The sequence below is a fragment of the Otolemur garnettii genome, unplaced genomic scaffold (genome assembly GCF_000181295.1).
Source record: "Otolemur garnettii isolate 467f Iridium unplaced genomic scaffold, OtoGar3 scaffold00002, whole genome shotgun sequence".
Lineage (NCBI taxonomy): Eukaryota > Metazoa > Chordata > Mammalia > Primates > Galagidae > Otolemur > Otolemur garnettii.
This window is the reverse complement of record NW_003852397.1, coordinates 17,639,433-17,659,431: the sequence shown is the minus strand read 5'-3', so window position 1 is coordinate 17,659,431 and position 19,999 is coordinate 17,639,433. Positions and strand designations below refer to the sequence as shown.

The 19,999-nt window shown below is 36.8% G+C and overlaps 1 protein-coding gene across 2 annotated transcripts in view; it reads right to left on the bottom strand.

Annotated features, from left to right (window-relative positions):
- Nucleotides 1-14,045, bottom strand: part of HSF2 (heat shock transcription factor 2) — a 33,196-nt gene extending 19,151 nt beyond the window's left edge. Inside the window, exons 1-4 of one of the 2 annotated variants that reach the window (XM_003781636.3) lie at nucleotides 13,776-14,045; nucleotides 1,667-1,775; nucleotides 1,397-1,524; nucleotides 52-176 (exon numbers count right to left, since the gene is read on the bottom strand). In XM_003781636.3, the coding sequence (XP_003781684.1) occupies nucleotides 52-176; nucleotides 1,397-1,524; nucleotides 1,667-1,775; nucleotides 13,776-13,868 (455 nt within the window). In that variant the 5' untranslated portion in view covers nucleotides 13,869-14,045. The remainder of the gene's footprint in view (nucleotides 1-51; nucleotides 177-1,396; nucleotides 1,525-1,666; nucleotides 1,776-13,775) is intronic. The other variant, XM_003781637.3, reaches the window with a different exon arrangement.
- Nucleotides 14,046-19,999: the final 5,954 nt, after the last annotated feature.

Here is a 19,999-nt window from a genome sequence, read left to right as displayed (position 1 = left end):
ACATACACATACTCAACCTTCAAATTAGAATTATATATGAAAATATTTTACCTTTTTAATTCAGAAAGCCTGGACTCGATAGTTTCTTGTTTTATTTGAACCTTCTGAGCACTACTGATAATTTTTGTTAAATCTTCCTGACGAATTTTATTTTCTTCTGGTTTTGAAGATGAAACCTTTCAAAAAATAAATTTAGAAAATCAAACAAATACTAAATATCAGTAATTGTAATTCAAAGATTTCCTATTACAAGAGGTTTTTGAAGCCTGTTCAGGAAGTGAGATCTAGATCAAAAAGGCTCAAGATGAAATTCTAGGGAAAGGATAAACTTCACAGCTAAATGGAAAAGGAAGTAAAAAGTAATCAGCTCATTTTTTTTTAAGTTTCTACAAGAACATCTGAAGAGTCTTTCTTACCTCCTTCTGTCAAATTTCCTGTAATTTCCCAGCTTCTTTATTACCACATTCCATGTTTAATTGAATTTCTACAATAGCAGCATGTTAAGCTATTTTCTTTCATGGTCCACCCCTTTTATGGGCTTAGTAAAATTTCTTATTTTCATAAAAGATAATATATTCAAAAATATATTGCCAATGTCTACTATGTGCAAGAGACTTCTTGGGGGCACAGGATATACATGTAAAACAATGAACTACAGAAAAAGCCCTCCAGGGAGCTGGTATTCTAGTGGAAGCTAATAAGCTTACTTTAGGAATGAGCTATCCCATTATACTGACTCTTCACCCTCATTCAGAATGTAAACACTTTCTTCCCCTCTAGAAAGCACTTGAAGACTGAACCCTCAGTAAAGTTGAGCACAGGAAAAAACATAGAGGGAAATAATTAAAGTTTTATTGGGTGGCACCTATGGCTCAGTGGGTAGGACACCAGCCCCACATACGGAGGGTGGCGGGTTCAAACCCAGCCCCAGCCAAACTGCAACAAAAAAATGGCTGGGCATTGTGGCAGGCACCTGTAGTCCCAGCTACTTGGGAGGCTGAGGCAAGAGAACACCTAAGCCCAGGAGTTGGAGGTTGAGGTGAGCTGTGACGCCACAGCACTCTACCTACTCTACTGAGGGTGATAAAGTAAGACTCTGTCTCTACAAAAAAAAATAAGTTTTATTGGTCTAATTCATCCTAAAAAAGAACACCTATGTACTTCTGCACATTCTCTCTCTCTTTTTTTTTTTTTTTTTGCAGTTTTTGGCCAGCGCTGGGTTTGAACCCGCCACCTCTGGCATATGGGGACCGCATCCTACTGCTTTGAGCCACAGGCACCACCCAATACTTCTGTACATTCTTAATTGTAGCAGCTGAAATAAAAACCTTTTCCAAGTATATTCTATGTTTAATATCCTAACATGAGATGTTAATTCACATTAACAACAATTTACCTTCCTCTTAATGTTCTCCAACAAGTCATCCTGGCCTTGTTTGAAGTAAGGATGCTGAAATTCAACAGGACCATCTCTTTCCTGTTTTACAATTCCAGAGTCAATATGTACTACTTTACGAAAACCATCTGAAAAAGATTCAAATTCAAATGAATGAAAAAGTAGCAATATCTGTACAGAATATATTTTCCATTATCATCCTGATGAGAAGAAATGATTTAATTGGTGGCTGATAACAACACTCCAAAATAAACTGCTAACCATACTCACACATATTCAGTTGCCTCACAAAGCTTGCCATATTATTGTGTTTAAAGTATTTAGGAAGAATTTCTTTGGCAAATCTTTGTTCATCCAAGACTAAAAAACTCTGGCCATTCTGGAGAGAAAAAAAAAAAAAGGTTAATTAGTTAAGGACCTCTGAAACATCATAGTGACAAAGAGAGAAAAATATACTCAAAAACTGTCTTGAGTGGTTCTTCCATGATACCTTTAAACCAGCATTCTATTCCTAATAATGGCAAGAAGAAACAAACAGCACTTAAGTGCTAAATTGCAATTAAGCCTTTGGATGTCCATTTCAAAACTTTAGGAGTATGTCTCAACCCAAAAGCCATTTCATATTCTGTGACAAAATATTAGAAAAATTTCCATTAATGAAGAAATGATTGAAAAAGAAATACAGTATGTAGCCAGAATAATGATTAAGCATTGTTTTAAAACCAATGCAATTAGAAAAGATAAAATTTTTAGAGGAAGTAGCATTTTAAATTATTTGCAGTAGACATAAGTACATCCTTGTACAATCAGTTGAAAAACTCTAAGAATTAAATAAGACATATAATTATTAAATTAATATTAAAATCCATGAGTGTTTTTCTACATAAAAAAGAAATAATTGGAAACTTGCAATAAAAATACAGTAATCAAAACAGCATGGTACTGGCATAAGGATAGACATAGAGATCAACGGAACAAAGTAGCCTAGAAATAAACCCTGATAAAGGATTTTGACAAGAGTTTGAAGACCATTCAATGGGAAAAGGACAATCTTTTTAACAAATGGTGCTAGGGAAACTAGATAGTACCATGAAAATAAGTTGGACCATTATCTGACACCATATACAGAAATCAACTCTAAATGGATCAAAAACATAAATATAAAAGCTAAAACTACAAAAATGTTAGAGAAACAGCTGGATTTGGCAAAGATTTCATGAATCTAATATCAAAAGTATAGTCAACAAAAGCAAAAATAGACAAATACATAAATTTAAAAACTTTTATACAAAAAACACTATCAACAGAGTGAAAAGGAAACCCTCAGAATGTAAGAAAATATATATGAATGATGTATAAATCACAATAATATAAAACTCCTACAATTAAGAAACCACCAACCTGATTAAAAAACATTAGGTAATGACTTAAGTAGACATTTCTCCAAAGAAGATATACAACTAGTCAATAAGTTCATGAAGACATAGTCAATATCACTTATCATTAGGAAAATTAAAATCAAAACCCCAATGAGATTATTACTTCACATCCACTAGTTCAGCCATTATCATAAACCTATTAAAATAAGTGTTGGCAAAAATGTAGAGAAACTGAAACTTTTGTTCATTTCTGAAATATAAAATAACATGGCTATTGTGGAAAACAATATAGTGGTTCTTCAAGAAATTAAACATAGAATTAGCATACAATCCAGCAATTCTGGTTCTAGATATGTGTTCAAAAAAACTGAAAGCAGGGATTTGACCAGTCAATGGTACCCCCATGTTCACAGTATTATATTGACAACAGTCAGAAGGTAGAAGCAACCTAAGACTTGTCCACAAACAAAATGGTAATATATACTATATATGGATAAACAAAATGTGGTATATACATACAATGAAATATCATCCTACCTTAAGAAAAAAAAATTCTGCCGTTAAAACATTGATGAACCCTGAAGATATTATGCTAAGTAAAATAGGCCAGACACAAAAGGACTAATACTATCCAATTTATATGAGGTATTTTAATAGAATAGACAACTTCATAGAGATAGAAAGTAGAATGGTGGTTGTCAGGGGATTTGAGAAGAGGGAGTTGGAAGTTATTATCTCATGGGTATAAAGTTTCAGTTTGGAAAGATGAAAAATGTTCTGGCATAGATGGTGGTAATGGTTGCACAAAAATGTAAATGTACTTAATGTTGATGAACAGTAGGCATTTAAAAATGGCTAAAATGATTAATGAAACTAAAAATGGAAAAGATCCCAATAACAGAAAAATGTTAAGTATCTAAAAATAAATTTTTAAAAATGTACAGGATCTTTAAGAAAATATAACTATAGAGGTACATAAGGATAGGAAAGTCAAATGCAGTACTGTAAGCTGTCTAATTCTCCCTAAATTAACCAATATATTAAATTCTCTCAATTAAAAAAAAAACTTTTTAGCATAGAGATGGAGATGCTACCACAACCAAATATTCAATAGTTCAGTTCATTTGAAAAATTACACAACAAGAAAATATTGAAAAAAATGGTGAATTTTTCAGATAATTTTTTTTTTTTTTTTTTTTTTGGAAATAAGATCTTGCTCTAGAAGTGCAGTGGCACAATACAGCTCACTGCTGCCTTGAAATCCTGGACTCAAAGAGATCCTCCTGCCTCAGTATCCTGAATAACTGGACTATAGGCATACAACACTACACCAGGCAGAATCATACCTCAATGCAACCTTGAACTCCTGGGCTCAAGAGATCCTCCTGCCTCAGCATGCTAAGTGGTCAATAGGCATGCACCACTGCACTTGTATCCCAGGCTAGTCTCAAACTCCTGGCCTCAAATGATCTTCACACCTTGGCCTCCCAAAGCACTGGAATTATAGGAATGAACCACCACGCCTGGCACATATAAAATTATAGTGCTTATGAGAGTTTGGTACTATGCCTAACCCAGGTAAAATTATAGTGCTTACAAGAGTGTGGCACTAAAGAAGAGATAATTAAAGAGATGAATGGACAAACAAGAGAGGACAGAAGCGGCAGCGAATCTATTTGAGACTTTAATAGGTAATGAATAACAACAACATTCAAATAGGGGGAAGAGGATGGAAAAGGATTATTTAATAAACTTCCCATTCAGGAGGGAAAAAGCAAAAGCTATCTCACTCTTCATAAACAAGCTTTTGGAAACCTGACATACTAAGCCTGGAATATCAGATAAAAATAAGCTTCCCATCCATCTCCGTCCTCTTCTTTCTTACTAATACAAACACAATTTTGTTTGAAGAAAAACCCAACGCATAATTTAGAAGAGGCCCAGTCTCATGCATATTTGAAGAAATGTACAGCAAAACAAATAATTTTCCTTTATTAGACCTGCCAAACTTAAAACGTCTGACAATAACCAGTATTATCAAAATTAAAAATGCATACATCTTTTCCTGCCTTAAAAGAACTTTCCCTCTTAACTTTACTTCCCTCTCAATCTGCTCATTTTTCTTCTCCTTATATGTAAAATTTAACCAGCACATATTTCGAATTTCTCTTTTCCAATTCATTCACTTACTTTCACTAAAAACTGGCTTTGGTTCTTTCGCTAATGATTCTGGCTTTCTAAAATGTCAAATTCCAAATTCAATACCCTAATCTTCATCTTCTACACTTTTCTGTTGGCATTTCATTTGGTACTACTACTAATCCCCTCCTACAATGTTCTACTCTCTGAGCTTTGGTTGTATAGGATATTGGATTTCTTACCTCTCATACTTACTCTTCCACCTATCAAATAAAAGGTAGGTGAGTTTCTTAAGTTTCTATCATTGATCATAGCACCATTTATATTCTTTCCTTAGATAATCTTCAGGATTGTCTTTAAGTCTTTATTAATGACTTGATTTTCTTTATTTTATATGATGATTATCACATCTACACCTCTTCCCCTGACCATCTCAAATTTCATACTTGAATTTCCAATTAACATTTTTACACAATGTCCTTTAACTCAGTATGTTCTTGATCCATTTATCTCAAATCCATTTTCCACTCCACCAAAGTCAATCTCTTTTTGCATCTCTTTTCAGTTTATGTCAATAAAGAGATAAACTCTCTTAACAGCTAGTAATTTAAGGCGTAAACATTTAAAACTTTCATTTTAAAATTAATAAGGCAAGAATTCCATGATCACTACTTTTACTCAACAACCTGGGGTCTTAGTCACTATAAAAAAGAAAAATTGGGGGGCAGTGTCTGTGGCTCAAAGGAGTAGGGTGCCAGTACCATATGCTGGAGGTGGTGGGTTTAAACCCAGCCCTGCCCAAAAACTGCAAAAAAAAAAAAAAAAAAAGAAAAAGAAAAATCGGGTGTGTATGTTTCTGAAAGGAAAAACAAAACTATCACTCACAGATACAATGGGTGTATACTTAGATAACACAAATTATTAAATAATTTTGCTCACTGGTTTATTATCAATACTTGTATTTATACACTTGTATACAAAATTACTTGTATTTCTAATAACCATCAACAACTAGAATGTTATTTTTAAATTAAGGACACCATTTACAACTTCTGTTAAGATATCTTGGAAGAAATCTAACATAAGTGTGCAAGATCTAAAAACAAAAAATTATAAAATGTTATTAAACAAATCTATAAATATGCCTATTCATGTGTAATATTCTATATCATAAAGACATCTATTTTCTCTAATCTGATTTATAGTTTCAATGCAATTCCAATAAAAATCCAACAGACTTTTTTGTAATGGAACTTTTATTTTAAAATGTATGTATCAAGGCTGAGTGCAGTGGCTCAAATCTGTAATCCTAGCTCTCTGGGAAGCCAAGGTGGGTGGACTGCCTAAGCTCAGGAGTTTAAAACCAGCCTGAGCTGAGGTGAGACACCATCTCTAAAAAGAGCTGATCCTGTCTCTAAAAAGCCGGACGATGTGGCAGGTGCCTGTAGTCCCAGTTACTTGGGAGGCTAAGGGCAAGAGATCTCTTAAGCCCAAGACTTTGAGGTTGCTGTGAGTTATGAAGTCACAGCATACTATTTTGGGCAACAAAGTGAGACTTTGTCTCAAAAATAAATAAATAAAATGTATATAGGAGAGCAAGGGCAGTCAAGATACTCCTGATGAATATATTACCCTACTAAAAGGCTTTCTAAAGTTACAGTAACTAAAACAATGAAATATAGGCACAGGATAAATTGTCCAATTAAATGAAAGAGAAATTCCAGAAAAAAAACCACAATATCTACTATGGATTAAACGTGTTCCCTCAAAATTCACATGTTGAAGCTCTCATCCTCAATATGGTGGTATTTGGAGGTAGGGCCTTTAAGAGGTAATTAGGTTTAGAACAGGTCATTAAGGTAGCACCCCCATGATGGGTTTAGTGTCCTTATAAGAACAAAGAGACCAGAACTATCTTTCTTCCCTGCCATTTGACAACATAAGGAGAAGGCAGCTGTCTGTAAACCATGGGCGGCCCTAAGGAACCACACTGGACAGCACCTTCACCCTGGATTTCCCAATCTCCAGCAGCATAAGAAATATATCCCTGTTGTTTATTATGGCACCCCAAATGACTTAAGACAGTATTTATGTGCAATTGTGGCAAAAGACAAGTAGCAATATAGGTCATTGCGAAAAGAACTATTTCAATAAAGATATTAGACAACTAAATATTACAGGGAAAATGTTTAATAGTAAAACTGGATCCTCCAAACCACACACAAAAATCTAATCCATATGGATTCAAGACTTAAGTATGAAATGTAAACCTTAAAAATGTTCAGATAAAAGATGGAAAAGGGGCGGCACCTGTGGCTCAAAGGAGTAGGGCGCCAGCCCCATATGCCAGAGGTGGTGGGTTCAAATCCAGCCCTGGCCAAAAAAAAAAAAAAAAAAAAAAAGATGGAAAAGTATGTTTCACTCCCTAGGGTAGATAGACAAAAACGATCAGAAGAAACAAAAAACATGAACAAGAACTGATATAGTTAATGCCTGTAGAGCCTCTGATAAATTGACCACACAAGAGATTGTAACAAACTGGTCAACGTATGGAGGTAGTCAACTAAGGAGGACCTACTGTATACTAAAATTAAGAATTTCTCATCAGAAAAAGGTAAAAAGATAAGCCACACAAGCTAAGAGAGAATATACGCAATACATATACTCAAAAATTGAATACAAAAAATATATAAAAAATTCCTACAAATAATCAAAGACCAACAGAAAAAAAATGGGCAAGACAAACATTTCACAGAAAAACAAATGGCCAAAAAATATAACAAGGTTTTATAACTTATCAGTAATTGGGAAAATACAAATAATACTCTATTAAGACAACACTTTACATTCACTAGATTGGTAAAACTTAAGATGTTTTGAAGAAGAATTTGATTAACAAAAAACCACATACATGGCAAACAAAAGAATAAGCTGCTTTGATCTCCTGGGGGAACAGCTCTATCTTGAGGTTATACATTTAATACCCTATTTTCCAGAAATTTGTATGGATGTAAAGACCTTACAAAATTCTGCTTCATATACTAGGAGATATATATAAGAATATTCATAATACACAACACAGTTGATATCTCTTTCTTGTACTTCTTCCTTTTATTAATTTCTATGACCTCAGTCCATTGATTTTCCTACTTTCTCGCCATTCTTTCTATCTCCTTTACTGGTAAGCTTTTCCTTTATCTTCATCCCTCTAAATGGAATACCTCACCTTTCAGTTCCTTCTATCTTCATGCATCTTTCCAGATGATTTCATTGAGTCCTATGGCTTTACCAGTCACAAGCTCCAAACTCCACCCTGAATACCAAAGTCCCATAGTCAACAACCTATTCAATATTTCCACTTGTGCACTTGGAATGTAGAAGTCAGGCAAAGCTATTCAGAAACATTCTTGCTCTTCCTAGCTCTATACTTTCCCACCCCTTTAAAATTTAGGTGTGACCATATCACTAAGCATGGTCAATCAAATGTAAACACAATAAAACAATTTCTAACAAGAGTTCCATTTTTACTCTCAAAATTAGTATGACCAAACAGAATCTGCAACCCACATTTCTCTTATCCTCCCCTATCTCACAAATGGATTCATCCTGTTGCTCAAGCCAAATCTATGAATCATTCTTAATTCGTCTATGTCCCTCTTCCAACTACTGCGAATTTATCAGCAAATCCTACAGCTCTGCCTTCAAAGTAGATATCAAAGCTGACTACTACTCACCATCTCTATTGCTACTATCCTAGGCTCAGCCACCACTGTTTTTCAATACTATACCGCAAAACTGCATTGGTTTTCTAATTGGACCCTTCATTTGCAATCTCCTTACCACAGCCCTAAAGGCCGCTTACACCATCTCCTCCTGCCTACCTCCCTATTCTCATTCTCCTACTCTCTAAAGATACTCTAACCACATGGGCCTTCTTCTTACCTTGAACATGCCATATTCAAGGCCTTTCCACTTTACCATTCCTTGTTGTCTGGCCCACCTTTTCTCATCACTTAATTCTTTGCTCAAACATCAATCACCTCCTCATAGAGGCTTACCTCATCACCCTACCTAAAATACCCACAAAACACGTCAGTTTACATGGGAGTTCTCAATTCACTGCTCCAAATTCATTCTCCATTTTCTACTCTGCAAGCACAGAGCTAGGTTCCTTGAATTCTTTTTTTCTAATGCTATGATGTCAAGCTTTGTAAATAGGGGATACTAATCTTGGCCTCTTGGCTCAAACAATCTTCCTACCTCAGCCTTCCAAGTAGCTGGGACAATAGATACACATGACCATGCAAAGCTATTTTAGTTTTATCATTTTGTATAGATGAGTCTCAATATGTTGTTTAGGTTGGCCTCAAACTCTTAGCCTCAAGTGATCCTCCTACCTCAGCTTCCCAAACTGCTGGGAACACAGGCTATCACCACTGTAGCCGGCTTGTGTTTGCCTACTTTTCATTTATCAGTTTCCACCACTAGAATGTAATTGCCACGAAGGTAGCCATTTTGACTCAAGACTGATTGAACTCCTAGTATCTAACACAGTTGTCAAGTCATAACAGATTCAAAACAAATATTTACAACTGACTAAATGAATCTTGGCCAAATGGACTGAATCAAATTTTTAGAATGTTAACTCTTTGTTTATATCAGTGATGTCCAACTTGTGGCCTATGGGGCACATGCTGGTTTTATGAGGGCTTTTATGCTTATCTGTGGTCTTGGACATCCTGAAAAGTATGCAAAGACCTTTTGTTTGTTTGTTTGTTTGCTAATTAGCTTTCAATAATGTTTGTGTATTTAATATGTGGTCTAGGCTAACACTTCCAATTGTGTGAGAGAGGAAAAACAAAAGGTTAGATTATATCAAAGAATCTTTGATATCAAATTTGATATCAAAATTTGATATCAAATATCAAATAAATGTCTCTTTCTTATATCTGCACTTTCTCTCACACACACACACTTACTCACTTCATTAATATTATTCTGTATCTGTGCTTATGGTGTTCTTTCAGTTTCTACCCTAAAATTAGTAAACAACTTCTACTGTCATTTAAACAACTTCTACTGTCAAGCAATACAATACAGGACTCTCTCTCTTCCTTAACATTAATTTACCAGGGACAGAAAGCTACTAGAGTGGTCTGGGAGACATTGGTACCTTCTCCTTAAACTTTATCCACGAATGCTGATAAGATTCTAAAGAGCAGTAAATTGTTATTGCCCAAGTTAATATTTTGGCACTCTTGGCTTAGAACACTTAAAATCCTCCTACTAATAATCTAATTGTTCAGATCTATTACATTAAAATACTTTTTCAAATTTGTAACTTTAACAAACTGTCTATAGCCTCTTAATGTTCATCAACCATTTCTTCTGAGTCTTTAGCTTATTCTTTCTCAAATAAAAAATACTTGCAATGAATGTCCTGCCTTTCCTACAGACTCATTTAAGCTGGATTTTATCCCTATCCTGCCACACTTGGTAGCTTTTCTAATTTTCATTCTGGAATATTAAAACAACACAATGGTTGCTGGGATGTTCAAAACAATACTAATATACTGGGAGGTCAAGGGCCTACTGCTTAAATTCATCCAGTACAGAAAACATTGGAAAATTTCTGTTTTTACACCCTCTGCCTCCTATGTCCAATTCATCTCTGCTGATATGAGAGGGATAGAGAAGCACACTATGCCAGAGAACACAAAAAGGTGGCATAGATAGGTATGAAGACTTTATGAAAAACACTTGGTCTTAAGCAATCTGAAAAACTGGTTGTTTAGTAAGTACACAGGTAAGAACACTGACCAAAGAAATGCCCTTCCAATTCTTCTTTTATAATGCTGCACTTCAACATACATTGATCATCAAATTTTAGTAACAGTAAAGACTGTCCTTCACTATATAGCAAGAACTTCCATTTAACCTCCACAATCTGTCTCCAAATATCAAGTTTCCCCAGTTGCTTCCAAGCTAAACATGTGCCTCTCTTTAGAACCCTGTTACATTTAAAATAGTTTTGGTTGTCCAACAGTACCACCTCTGTCTGACTCTGGCAATGGACTCTCCACCAAAGCCATGAATAGATATATAACATTTTTAAATTACAGGAAATAAAATTTTTTTCAGAAAAGTAAGTGAAAAATAGAAATGTATACAATGTTTTCTTAAAGATACTCTGGTCCTAAAGATGTTATTATCTTAGAATCAGTAACAAATTCATTATGATTTTAATTGCTTAGAATATTAATTTCTATATTCAATGATGAGAATGAGGTTACTACTTCAATTTTGTCATATTGCAAGTTTCAAGGAAAACTGAAGTTGTATGCCTTATGGATATTAAGCCTAGTTTTCCAAAATATAGTTGGTAAGAGCTTGTTTTCCTTGTCTTACATTCAAGCTGGAGAAATAAATTCTTTTCAAACAGAGAACAAAAATCGCATAGAAGATTGCCTGGCTCCCCAAATAACTGCTTCTTCTGAAAGTTGTCAGTAAGATTTTCACTTAGTATAAATGGTGAAATTACCTCAAAGGAAGTACAGCACAACAAACTTGAAAGAAACCAGAAACAAACATAATTATAAAAGATTAGGGGGATTTATTTTGGCTTTTCTACCTAACATAATTGTAATTAAAGTTTTACCTTTCAGTGCTGGCACTACTTTTAGAAAAAAATCTGTGGAGAGCAAGAGTGAGAGAGACAGCTGCCTAAGGAACCAGGCTTAGCCCTAAAAAAATATTTATCTGGATTGTCCACTAATTTTTGGAAGGTAACATTTTGGAATAAAAACTAAATATGGCACCAATTGGTATTAAGTTTAGCGCTGTTGATAAGAGACTGATCTGGGACCTTAGAAATCTCTTAAGACTCTTGCCCCCAATCCTGGCTTGCTATATAATTATGGATAAGGAATCTAACCTGTCCAAGCCTTGAATACTCATCTATAGAAGGATGAAACTAAACTAGATCATCTCTTAAGAGTCTTTTGAACATAATTCTATCTTTGCCATCCCTATCACTTCCATTACATTTTCCAGGGATTTCACAGATTCATCAAACATTTATGAAAGACCTACTGGCTCTCTGGCACAGACACTGACTTTGTCATCAATGAGTTTACATTTTTCTTGTTGCACAGGCGTATTAGAAAATGAGTAGTTAAAACTTAAGTTTAGACTTAATAATGGGATAAATAAAAATGATTAAGTGATTTGGCTTAACACTCATAAGATAATGCATTTATGGATTGGTATAAAACTTCACAATTGATACTGCTCAGAAAACAAGAATTTTATTATAACATTTTGGCTAATGAGAACTTTTTAGATCTGCCACTGATACAATATCCTTTACCTAAAACCAACTGCCAATATATTTAGGTACCATTTCTAGGCAGTAAAAACAAGATGACTCGTCCAAGCCAAAAGGTACAATAAAGTCAGCTTGGGTGGGGAGAAAATCTCAGTCCAATCTCTAACATGAATACGTGGCTGAGTAACAGTTTGTGCTGATCTACCCTTGTCAACTTCAAATCCTTCCAACTGATGAAAAGCATGAGACAGCTATTTATTTTAAGTACATGCTAGTGGCTGGCTTACTTTCACCTTTGTACAACTGTACAGAATTCATCAAATGCTTAATATAATGCCCCCCCCAAAAGATGCCTTTTATCGGCCACATAAAAATTAAATCCTAAAGTTTAAGAAATAAACAAAAGACACTAACACAAGACAAGAATATGGTCTCATAATAGTCAAAAACTTCATGTACTCAATATGGTGGTCCTTACTAAAAGTAAATAAAACTCAGAGTTCAATAACAGGAAAGGAATGAAAAGAAAGGGAGACGAGATTACATTTACTTAACACCTAACAGGTGCCAGGCTCCATGCAGATAGTTTTCACATCTACACAAAAAAATATGCCCAAATAGGTAATCATCTGCAATAAAGAAGTCCACTCCCCTTTACAAAATTATTACAACAGGCCAGCAGTGTATTCTAACACAAACGCACAGTTGATGTTAATAATTCTGCCTAGAATCTTCGTATTTGGAGTGAGAAGGTCTTGGGTCACCTAGGCAACCCATCCATCTTATGGATGACTCAACTTAGGCCAGACAAGCTAAGGGGCTTGACTAAGGTCATCCTTGTTCAAAAGAAATTAAATCAAACCAATAATCAGGGCATCCATATACCACCCTTAGTCCTTACTAAGTTACCGAACACTTAGTAATGAGCAGTTTTATTATAATAATCATGAAATCCTATTACACAAATGGCCCAGAATCTTCAAAGAATAATTTGCCATCTTCTATGAACCTGTATTTGATCGTATTTGGCAATTCCCGATCGCTCTATTCACAAGATCTCAGATGCAAAGCGGCCTGTGTGTGTGGAAGAGAGGAATCGGGGAGAATTCCCTCGTATAAACCCCTACGCGACAATCCTGGCCCGGGCTCGGTGTCCGCTCTGCGATCGCGACCCGCGAGCCGAGCGGGCGGACGGAGGATGAGTGTGCAGTAATGTGGCTCCGGCGTCCTGCGCTCGGCCCGGCGGCTTCGGAACGCTGACCCCACCGGACCCGACCGGACCGTTACCGGGCTCCGGGCCGCGACGCCCCGCGCGGGCCGCCCCTCCCCCACCGCGGCCTGAGAGCGTCCGCCCGGCCTCCGCGGCTCCCCGCGCCAACAATACCGGGGGTCTCAGTCAGGCCGAACGCCGAGGACCCGCGCTGCGGGCCTCGCGGACAGCGTCGAACCGCAGGCCGCAAGAGACAGCCACGCGGGAGACAGAGAGAGGAGGGGCTCGTCAGGGAGTTCGGAGGCCGCTGTGGCCCCACCGTACCTGGCTCCAGGTGATGAATTCGTTCGTATGGGTTTCCTCCACAAGCGTCCACAGCTTGCTGAGGAAAGCCGGTACATTCGAACTCTGCTTCATTGTTAAAGCCGGGCAGGGATTCCAAATTCTACACCCGAACGCGGCGGTAGCGGCGACGGCGGCGGCAGCTGCTCCCCGAGAACGCCCACAACGCAGGCGCAGCAGCTCCCCGGCCCCGCCCCCCAGCTCCGCCAGGCGCGCAACACCGCCGGGAGGCCCGGCTGCCGCACGTGACGGACAAGTCGCCTTGCTCCGCCCGTGCGCAGTGGTCCCGCGCCGATCCCATCGCTGACCAATCCCAGGGGCCGACAACAGGGCAGAGGAAAACGATTGGATGCTGCAGACCGGGAGGGGTGGGACCAGAAGGGGGCGCTGCCCTCTCATTTGCCTTTTATTCAGGCGTCTTCTCCGTCGCGGCTTAGGAGACCGTGCTTGGTTGTTTCACGTGGAAACGGCTTAGGGTTTCTGGGTTGTAGGTGGGAGGCTACAAAAGTCCTCAGAGTCTTTTGAGTCTTGCGTTTGGCAGGCAAAGTGCCTTGCAAAAAGAAAGGAATAGTTCTCGTAGGGGAAAAAAAAATCAGCTTTCAAGCATGATGTAGTAGGCCCCCAAATGAAACTATCTTAAAAATAAAAAACGGTGGACTTAAACTTTAACTGGAAGAACATGACCCCTTTCAAATACGCTTGTCAAAAAGAGGAATTTAAATAATAACTCTCTCCTAAGTACATACTACGGCAGAGTAGGAACTGTAATAGATATGTCACGTACTGGTTTTTTTGTTTGTCCCTCTCCGTTGCCCTGGTACAGTGGCGTTGTGGTCAGTCGTGGTCATCGCAGCTCACTACAACCCCAAACTCCTGGTCTCCAGCAATCCTCTGGCCGCTGCCTCGCAGAGTGTTAGGAACGTGCTGTTTCTATTTGCATAAGAAGAAAGTGTCATTTGTACTATTTTAGCCAATTAAAATAATTGTACCTCCATGTACTTCATAGATAAGTTCTAGTTTACCTGAGGTAGTTTGGTATAGTGGAAAAAAGTACAGGACAAGGAGTCAGTAGAGCTCCCTCATCGTCGTGGACATTTTACAGTATATTACATTATACTGGTCCCGCGTCATATAGAGCAATGACTTGACCCATTAGGGCAAGTTTTTCTTGTTTCTTCATTAGAAATATCTTTTCACCCAGTAAGTGTGATTTTAATAAAATAATACCTATGAAAGTGTTTTGAAATTATGAAGAAGTCTACAAAATTAAACTTCTTTTTTATAAAGGTCAGCGTGTGAAGACAAAAATGTCTCAGCAAGTCAGAGATAACACTTTATAACATAAGATAGATTTATTTCCTGGGCATATGTAAAATAGTACATTAAAAAATAAATTATACGATATCTTCCAATGAACAAATATTTATTGAATATTACCTTTGTCTTCAGTACTTGTCTGTTTGCTGAAGCAAAATCAGATATGTGGAGGGATATATGTGGTAAAGGAACTTAATATTTGATGAGTTTTTATATTTGTCCGAGACTTTATATCACATTGTATCATTACAACAACCCAATGAACTGCTTATCCCATTTTCCCAGTCAAGATTTTAAGACTCAAATTTGACTAATTTCTCTATAGTCACAGCGAGTAAATAAATGGGAGAGAGTATTACACACAGGCTTTATGGAACTCAAAAACTGCTCTTTTCATTGTGCAATGATGACACCATTTTGAAGATCAAGATGTTTGTATTCTAACTCAAGAAACAAGATGAACACAGTGATCAGCAATCATTATTATTTTATAAAAAGAGCTAAATATATTATATAAAATGAATAGCAGATAAGAAATAAATTAGTGAGTTAGGGTGGTTAGGGAACTATTCATGGAGTATAGCAGTCATTTTCAACCTGTGCGCTGTGGCACACCCATGTTCTGTGAGAAGCTCTCAGGTGTGCCGTGAAAATTTTTAAAGATCATGAATTGAATTATTTATGAAAAAAGTCCAAACACTTTAAATATATTCTTTTATTTTAACTTTTTTTTATCAACATAATTTAAGTGTGCTGCAGAAGTTTAACTATAGGTTCAGGAGTGCCATAAGATAAAAAAAGTTGAAACACACAGGGACCTTGAGCTGTGTCTTGAAGGACAAATATATTTGAATAGCTAGAAGGAAGTGACAGAATGAGTATCGACCTTAAGATTAATGCACATGATCATATCTGCTACTATCAACCTTAAACCTGCAGCAGCTCAGGATTTAAGATTGGTAATATTTGAGGGGAAATATGGCCTCCTTTCATGGTGTATTTTCATCTGCATAAAGGTATGGTTAAATATGAGCAGAAACTCCTCTTTGGGCATTTAATGTGTGCAACTATAGGGGTGTGCTTAGTAGGCCTCATGCTTATAATAGATGAATGCTTTGCTGTCATCATCTTGAAAGTCCTAATTTTTGAATAAGAGACTCCACAATGTCATTTTGCACTAGGTCAGGTTCTGCTTACAATGTATGTCGGGTGACCAGACATCCCGCTTTCTAACGAGTTGTCCCACATCCTGAAGCGTTTTAAGAAAGTCCCGATTTTTGGAAAGAATGCACGAACGGAAGGGAAAACAGGAAGGGAATATACAGTTTTCGGTTGCCATGTGGCTATTTCTCCAGAATATGAGTTTTTATATTTTTTTTGTTAATTTTATGTTAAACTGTAATAATAACAAATAATTGTTGAGAAGTGATTATCGAGAACTGCTTATCAAAGTTTGCATTGTTGTCAGGCCCTGCCCTGCCCTGTCCCGCCCCCGCCCCCGGCCATGCTGTCTGCTTTACAAATGTTAAAATCTGGTCACCCTAAATGTATGGCATCTTACAAACCATAAGTTTGAGAAGAATGACTCTCAAACTAAGCACGCATCTGAGTCATTTGGAGAAGGGAGCCTGCCAATAATAAACAGGATACTCATAAGACCAGCTAAGGAGATAAAGTTATTAATCAGATAAGGAAACCATAGCATTGGAAAATTAGATGGTGTTATCTAAAATCACCCAGCTAAGCATAGAATTGAAACCATGTCTTTCATAATCTGAAAGGTATGCTTTTTGCTTTTACAACATTGTGCCTCAAATTTTAGCCGACATCAAAATCACCTAGATGGCTTCTTAAAAGACAGATTGCTGCTGCTGCTCCCATGGCACTCTGTAAGTCTGGGGTGCAGGTGAAGAATTTATGTTTCTTACAAGTTCAGTGATGATGCAGATGCTGCTGGCCCTGGGACCACATTTTGAGAATCACTGCTATGCAGGAAAAATCAGAAAACTGACATTCTCTAACCAGGGGACGCCACCCCTCTTAACAAAGTCCAGTCTAGATCTTCCAGAAATAATTTAAACTACTATGTTTTCTTTTTCTACGAACTTAATTTTTAATATTTATTGTATTTAATAACCTTTCTAAAAAAATAAGTATTGACTACAGAAATGGGAAGGGAGAAGAAAATCATGATTATTGGCTTGTTCACACTTATTTATAAAACCAAGAGGGGAAGAAAACCAAATCAAGTTTTATCTCACAATTACTTGCTACCTATAATAGTTCACAAATATCAGAAGAAACATATTTAAGCCCGTGTCAACAATGTTGGAAGGTTTATAATATTAAAAGATAAAAATAACACTTTTTCAATGGAGTTGCCTCCTATTGATTACACTTTAAAAAGTTGTACTATTTCCATGGCTCATTTGCAGCCTGGAGTTCAAGACTTAGAGGTTTAGAATAATATTAGAAAGCATAAGTTTCCTAGACCTTTGTTTAGAAAATAGAAAAGCGTATTGTGGAGGAATGTGATTTCTTCAAAACATCTGGTTTAGAGTGCCACAAATTCTATCCAGTCCGTTATGCAAAAACTGATGGGAATCAACAGTGCAACCAGAATAAGTCTTTAAAGATTATAGATTATTTTCAAGGGTGGGATGACTGACCCCAAAGATGAACTGCATAGGGGTTTCTACCTACTTTCATCTGGACAAAGTGTTGATTTTCTTCAGTTTTGGAATGACCTATGGGTTATGCAAGTCACTTAACATCTCCTAGCCCTTGTTCCTCCTAGGCAAAATATGAGTGAAAATTCCACTGTATTCACTTCACGGGATGGTTTTCAAGCTCAAATAAATTGCTTCTTCCCTCGGTCCACCACCACAATCTTTACAGAAAACTTCCTAAAACACAATTCTGAAAAGATCTTTTCTTGACTTAAAACCATTGGGTGACTTCCCATAATTTCTATATCCAAACCCCTTAAGATGGCATCAAATGCCACCTACTCTTCCGGTTGTTGTTTACCATTCTTCACAAACACCTTACCCGTAGCCACACCCAACTGTTTGTAGTTACCTTACTGGTTAAGTTCTTCCACATCTTTGTATATTTCAACGGGTTATGACCTCTTCCCCATGCTCCCCCAGTTTCCTCCCTAACCTTCAAGGTGAAGTCTAATGCCATACCAACTTCATTTCTTTTGTGAAATCTTCCTTGGTGACCTTTATTATGGTACTTATTACATCATAATGTAATTATTTATTTACATGTATGTGTTTCATACTAGACTATGAAACCTCTTCTACATAAATTCTGTGTCATATTTATGTTCTTCCATCTACAATGAATTTACAGTGCCTAGTATATATTTAACTCTCAATAAATACTTGTTCAATTACTCAATGAATACATGAACAGATAAGTGCTAACCATCCGTTTAGTCTTCTATAACCCCCAAATCTGGATCAGCTCCTCCAATATGCTCCCCTAGATTCTGGAACTTAACCTATACAGTACTTGCCAGACTGATGTTGCCCATTTACTTCTCAGAAACCCTCACTAGACAAAGTGCTAATAACATAAGAACTGCTCAGTTAATATTTTTTAATGAATGAAGAATTTTAGCTTTTAGAAATCCTCTGTACATTAAGTACTGAACCAAATAAGTACATCCTTACAACTTAGTAAGTCTCAGTGAGTACAAACCTTTTTATAAGAAAAGAAAATGAAGAGGAGGGCTTACAGAATAGTTCAACTGCAAGGCATATGAATGGGGAGCTATTAGTACTGAACAAATACTAGAATCCTAGAAATGCCAGACATTAATGGAATGTCATAGAGGCCCAGACTTGAAGTCATTTATGTCTTGGAAACAAATGACAATAGCAAAATGCTTATGGACCTTTGGACAGGCTTTTGAGTATGAGAAAAGTTAGAAGACTATGAAACTTAATTCCTTAATTTTTTTTAAAAGTTCAAACAATCATCTTCCCTTCTCTTAAGGCTACAAATCTTGTGCAAAACACATGGACCAGATGAGCTTTATACATGGGAAATGTGGTAGTGCCACTATCACTTGTACCAGGCATAGGCTGGATCTGCCCTGCTTTAACCCTCTATTCTATGCCAAATTTGCTAGAATGCAACCAGTCACCTAACTAATGAATACCTAACTAGTCCCTAACTAGTGTGACAAAATAGTACAGGGTGGCATAGAACTTTTCCAGATTAGTACTGAAAGTCCTATGTAGCCCCAAGCAATTAGGATACTTTAACCCCAGCCTTGTTGGACAGAAAGCAGAAGCTCTTGAAGTAGCTATGTAGATAAGGAATTTAAAAACTTTAATGTGGTTCTTAGCCTTTCTCTCTTTCATAGGCACTCCAACAGCAGATATATTGAAGGAATCTGTATCCCATAACTCAAGGCCCTGGTGAAGGCTCAGACACAAGCAGAGGGACACTGATAAGAAAGAAAACCGAAAGTTGAAAAACCTAAACAACTGGAAGAATTAGAAAAGTGAAGTGGATTAGAGAAATGGTCTGCATAAGGCGTCTATGATTTCCACTAGAATAGACTCCTGTTAGGGCTGCAGTTTCTACTCCTCTGAAACTAGTCTCATTCCAAGTGGAAGAGGCATCCAAAGTAGGAGGTGTTTGGAATTCATCTTTCTAAGCAATAGGGTTTAAATGATCATTTTATTCAAATGATTTTCAATAATGAAAATCTTTGAATCCTCTCAAAAATTAAATGAACTGAATTATATGGATTGAATACAGAATTCTATTCATATCTTGAGTATTCCATTAAACTGGAGAAATTGATTTCAGTGAGAAGGTAGCCACTGTCACAGCAATGTGCCATGTGCTCAGAGGTACGTAAGGAA